At 51.3% G+C, this 5,704-nt stretch overlaps 1 protein-coding gene across 2 annotated transcripts in view; it reads right to left on the bottom strand.

Annotated features, from left to right (window-relative positions):
* Positions 1-482: 482 nt before the first annotated feature.
* The window catches only part of NRAS (NRAS proto-oncogene, GTPase), a 7,038-nt gene continuing 1,816 nt past the window's right edge, over positions 483-5,704 (bottom strand). The window contains exons 1-5 of one of the 2 annotated variants that reach the window (XM_027695298.1): positions 5,181-5,322; positions 4,239-4,417; positions 3,122-3,281; positions 2,226-2,349; positions 483-1,518 (exon numbers count right to left, since the gene is read on the bottom strand). In XM_027695298.1, the coding sequence (XP_027551099.1) occupies positions 2,230-2,349; positions 3,122-3,281; positions 4,239-4,417; positions 5,181-5,291 (570 nt within the window). In that variant the 5' untranslated portion in view covers positions 5,292-5,322 and the 3' untranslated portion in view covers positions 483-1,518; positions 2,226-2,229. Of the gene's footprint in view, positions 1,519-2,225; positions 2,350-3,121; positions 3,282-4,238; positions 4,418-5,180; positions 5,323-5,704 lie in introns of those variants that run through there. The other variant, XM_027695299.1, reaches the window with a different exon arrangement.

The raw sequence follows: 5,704 nt of genomic DNA, 5'->3' as shown, positions 1-5,704 counted from the left end.
AGCAGCACAAGAACTAGGGAAGGACAGAGCATTCCAAGGAACACTGGCAGGTCTGGCAGCAGTGACCACCCTCGTACAGCCGGTTACGGGGGAAGAACTCGCAGAGCTCACACGGCTCTGCCCTGGTACTCGAAGGCTGAGTTAGAGCAGGCCCAGAATTCCCATCAGTCTGTCCCACACCTTCTGTGAAGTCATCACTGAACTCATTTCCTTCCTCATTTTGCAAGGATGCTGCAATCAGAAGCTGGCTCAGGTCTCTGTGGCAGCTCACTGCCTTCCCCCTCCATCTTCCCCTCCCTTTGGGTGGGAAGGGACCTTAAAGATCATCTCATTCCATGCCCTGCCATGGGCAGGGACACCTTCCACCAGACCAGGTTGCTCCAAGCCCTGTCCAACCTGGCCTCAGACACTCCCAGGGATGGAGCAACCACAGTCTGTGACAGTCAACCCAAAACCCCTGACAAGGAAACTCTCCAACTACATTTCACAGTCTAGAGACATTTTGAAGAGACTCTTTACAGTCTGGTGGTAAGAAAATAATTCAAAATAAAACAATTTGCAAGTTACACAGAGAGCTGAGGAACAGCTGTCCAAACTAACCTCCAGTTACCAGATTAACTAGTGAGAAGCTGCCCAGAAGTGTTGGCAGTTCATGTTAAAAACGAGCAGCCGACTGATTTGGTCCAGCTTGGAAGAGATCTGAATGCTGCAGGAAAACAATACAGAGTATAAACTGTTCCACCCACAAAGAAAGTAAAACACAGGTGCAGTGTGTCCCCTGCCTTGTTCAAGAGTCTCACAAGTGCCTGTTGGACCTTCCAGCCTACAAATTCCTGCTGCAGTGTCCTGCCAGGCACAGATCACCCACACCACACTTGCCTGCTTAAGACAATGAGCTCCCAAGAAATTCCAGTCCTTGGGGTTTTCCTCAACCCAAGGGACAACTTCTAATCTTCTTAGCAAACAGGCACTTAATTAGGAAAGGTTTTCCTCTTTATTACAGAAATCAGGGATCAGGCAGGTGGCACTCCTGGCACAACGGAGATGTTGCACTTTGCTGCACAGAGAGCAGACACCCTTCTGACAGGGGACAGGGGCATCCCTGGTGACACAACCACGGGTGACATCACTCTGTGCCACTCCTCTGACAGCACTGCACCGAATCCAACAGACAGGGGACACACAGCACTTCTAGAGGTAAAGTGTCATCTTTTTCACAGCATTTAGTCTCTATAGTTCACTTTTGTGACTGGTTTTCTTCTTGGACAAACCCAGGTAACACAGTGAGAAAAGAATCCCAGTACATCCAGAGATGCTGCTGCTCTGGGAGCTGAGCAGGGAGGTAGATGCCACGGATGTTCTCTTCAGATGGAGCACGGAAAAGGAACCTTGTGCTAATTAACTGGTGCCCAGAGTCTGCCACTGGCACCAAAACACTGCAGGGCATCAGCAGGAGATGCAGCACAGGAGCGTCGAGACTCGTCCAGCAGCTGCACCTGAACCACGTTTTCCTGGCATCTGGAACAGAAAGGCACCTCCAATTAGCACCTAATTAATTAGCTGCTGGGCAACTCTGGTCTGTCTGTGTTCATGGTGATGAGCAACATCTTTTAGGGAACTGCTGAAAGGAATTTCACTCAGCTGGGAGCTCAAATTGCGTTACTTGCACCATTTGATTTGGTTAATCCTGGAACTGAGCACATTCCAGAGGAACTCAGCTCCAGGTGAGCTGTGCAGAGTCAATCAATCAGCAGCACACGGGGACTGCACAACTGGGCACACTCCCTTCTAGTTCAGGTGTTTCTTGTGTACACACAGAAACCACACACCCTCCAGAGAGTCCAAATGGTTTCCCAAAGGAAGGAGACACTGACAGGGACGACACAGAAAATCACACCACCGAAATCAGTGGAAATCACAGAATCATGGAATGGTTTGGGTTGGAAGGGGCCTTAAAGATCATCTTGTTCCACCCACCCACACAACAGCCAAAATGCTGTGGATGAAATTTCCTTTTCTTAAGCTTTGTCATCAACTTAGAGGGAAACTTTTTTTTTTCTTTCTGAGAAGTAATTAATTGTGGGATCCAAATCTCTGGGAATCAATAGGTTGTACAGTAGGGGAAAAAAACCCACCTATGGCAACCAGCATTTCTAAGCCACGTTTATCCATCACTGGAAGGCAAAAAGACAAGAAGCCAGTGGACAACTGAAGTGCCAGCTCACCTTTTCACATCACAACACAGGACAATCCCATGCAGCCCTGGTTCCCATCCTCGCTGCTGTTGAGCTTCTTCATCCGGTACTGCCGGATCTCCCTCACCAGTGTGTAAAAAGCATCTTCCACGCCCTGAAGGCAAAGGGAAGGTCAAGCATTTTCTTTCCTGGAGCTTCTGAAATCACTGATCTTTCCATCCCAGGAGCCCTCAGTGCATTTGAAAGACACACTTCTACAGGAAGAGCAGCACCCAGCTTATCCCAGGGCTCGTAAGTGGATAAAACTTCCATGTCCCAAACTCTCCCCTCACACTCCTGACTCTCCCTGGGACAACAGCCCTTAAAAGAAACATAGAAAACTGGAACTGTAGGGAGGAAACATGAGGAAACAAGCTACTTCTTGCCTAATCACCTCCATTTTAGAATTCCTGGAATTTAATTCCTTAGAATTTTCTGGCTACTGCTTAATAATTGCACCTTTTCTGGTTCAACCCTCCTGCTGCAGACTGGGCAGAGCCACGTGTTCAAGGCAGCTCTGGAGAAGCCCATTAGTCCAGTCTGGGGAATTCTGTCTGTAAACATAATCTTGTAATTGGCTTTCTTTAAGAAGCCAAGAAAACTGAACAGGTCTGGGATGATCAACTGCAGCGAGAGCAGGTGAAGCTCTGCTCTTCTTCTTCTTCCTCCAGCCATGACACACTGAACAGGGGGTCAGGACAAGTCTGAAGTGATTCATGTACTGGCCCTGCCCAGTGATAAACACAAAACTCTCTCAAGCTGAGAAATGAAAGCTAAAAACTGTAAAAAAATGCTTCTCCTGTAGGTAAGGCCAAAGCACAGGGGGAAATGTCAGAGCAGCCAGTGTTTCACAGCAGGAGGAGTCAGGTCCCAGGGGAGCACCTCACCTGTCTCGTTTTTGCAGAGGTCTCTATGAAGGGGATTCCGTAGCTTTTTGCTAATTCTTGAGCCTGTTTTGTGTCCACTGTTCTCGTGGGCAGGTCACACTTGTTCCCAACAAGCACCATGGGCACGTCATCCGAATCTTTCACTCTCTTGATCTGTTCTCTTTAGGAAGACAAATTGAAAAGAAAAGTTAGGAACTATTTTCTAAATATAAAAACTGGTGTTCAAACCACCTTGTGCTACAAAAATATATGTTAAAGCTGGGCAGGACCTCAGGGGTTCAACCTACAGCAGGATGGCCAATAACCATGTACACTTCATTTTCTAGTCCACGTGTAACTTTGTTTTTCTCACCCATTTTCTTAGAGATGATGTTCTGTACTCTCTGAATATCATCTGATTCACTGAATCACAGAATTGCTGAGGTTGGAAGGGACCTCTGGAGATCATCCAGTCCAACCCCCCTGCCAAGGCAGGGTCACCTGGAACAGGAACTGTCCAGGTGGGTCTGGAATGTCTCCAGACAGGGATCTCCACGCCCTCCCTGGGCAGCTGTTCCATTGCTCTGCCACCCTCAGTGTAAAGAAGTCCTTCCTCATGTTGAGGTGGAACTTCTTGTGTTTTAGTTTATGGCCATTGCTCCTCATCCTGTCACTGGGCACCACTGGAAAAAGTCTGGCACCATCCTCTGACACCCTGTGGAGACATCTGTATTGATTGATGATGTGATTAATGATTAACACAACAACCCCCAAAACTGTGCCATTCTAATTGACTAAAGATGGTGGTGAGGCCCTGGCACAGGTTGCCCAGAGAAGCTGTGGCTGCCCCATCCCTGGAAGTGTCCAAGGCCAGGTTGGACGGGGCTTGGAGCAACCTGGGCTAGTGGAAGGTGTCCCTGCCCATGGCAGGGGGGTGGGATGAGATGAGCTTTAAGGTCCCATCCAACCCAAACCTGTCTGTGATTCCATGTATTGGCACAAAACACTTGAAAAACTTCCTGACAGAAGTGGAAGATTTAATATTTGTCTGTTATTTAGTCTTCACTGAGTCACTTCCCCGCTTTGCTTCAACCAACAAACCTGGTGCCTCTCCCAGTGTTTCCTCCCCAGCCCCTACCTGTAAAGGTTGATATCAGCGAAGGATTTGCTGTTGTTGATGGCAAAGACACAGAGGAATCCCTCCCCAGTCCTCATGTACTGGTCCCTCATGGCACTGTACTCCTCCTGCCCCGCCGTGTCCAGGATGTCCAGCAGACACGTCTCGCCGTCGATCACCACCTGCTTTCGGTACGAGTCCTGAAGGACAGACACGGGCATTCCCATCAAAAACATGGCACTGCTGCCTTCCACCTCGGGCATTATGAGTGAAAACCAAAAATGTTAATAAAAAGATGGGTATGAGGGAGAGAGGAGCTTTTCCAGCTCCTCCACGGGAGGTTGTGGCTTCCACATCCCTGGAAGTGTCCAAGGCCAGGTTGGACAGGGCTTGGAGCAACCTGGGCTAGTGGAAGGTGTCCCTGCCCATGGCAGGGGGTAGAAAAAAACAAGCTTTAAGGTTCCTTCCAACCCAAACCATTCTGGGATTCTTGCCTCTGTCTAATAAAAAACTACCAGTATCTGAAACTATCCCATTTTAAACGTTACCCAAACCATCCCATTTTAATTGTTACTCAAACCATCCCATTTTAAATGTTACTCTAAGCCCCCCCCAACCTTTGTTACAAAACAGCCAAGTCCTGTTGTTTTAAATAAATTCCTCAATTAATAAGACAGGGGGGAAAAAAAGGGGTATTATAAACACCATCACCGTGCCAGGGATCTCCACCCTACACAGACCAGCGGTGGCTTTTTTTTTGTTGCCTTTGGCTGCTTTAGGAAGCCCGAGGCAGAACGGGGGAGGAATCGCCCCCAGAACCCCGGGCTGGGTCGGGCTGGGCCGAAGGGACCGCACAGCCCCCCGGGGCACGGGCAGGGACCTCGGGAAGAGTTTTCCCAGCATTTCTCACCCCCCGCTCCGCTCCCGCAGCGGGTCCCGCACCCCGGCCCGGCCCCGCCGCACCTCGATGGTGGGGTCGTACTCGTCCACGAAGTGGTTCTGGATGAGCTGGATGGTCAGCGCGCTCTTGCCGACGCCGCCCGCGCCCACCACGACCAGCTTGTACTCGGTCATGGCCCCGCGGCCCCGGCCCGGCCCCGCCGCGATCGCCCCGCGCCGCTTCCGCCTCCCGCCCGCGCGTCACCGCCCGCGCCGCTTCCGCACACGCGGCACCGGAGCGACAGCGGCACCGGGACACGGGGGGACACCGGGGGATACCGGGGATGGGGGACAAGGAGGGACACGGGGGGACAACGGGGAAGGGGGACAAGAAGGGACACGGAGCGATACCAGGGACAGGGGTACACGGGGGGACAGGGAGCGACACTGGGGACGGGGGACATGGGGTTACACGGGGGGACACCGGGGACGGGGGGACACGGGGGGACGGAAAGGGACAGGGAGCGACACCGGGGAATGGGGAGACACGGGGGACAGGGGAGGGACACGGGGGGACATAGGAGAGACATGGGGGGACACGGGAGAGA

Source organism: Neopelma chrysocephalum, unplaced genomic scaffold, assembly GCF_003984885.1.
Source record: "Neopelma chrysocephalum unplaced genomic scaffold, ASM398488v2 Primary Assembly neopelma1_100, whole genome shotgun sequence".
NCBI lineage: Eukaryota > Metazoa > Chordata > Aves > Passeriformes > Pipridae > Neopelma > Neopelma chrysocephalum.
The sequence above is the reverse complement of the archived record's forward strand: the minus strand, read 5'-3'. Positions and strand labels throughout refer to the sequence as shown.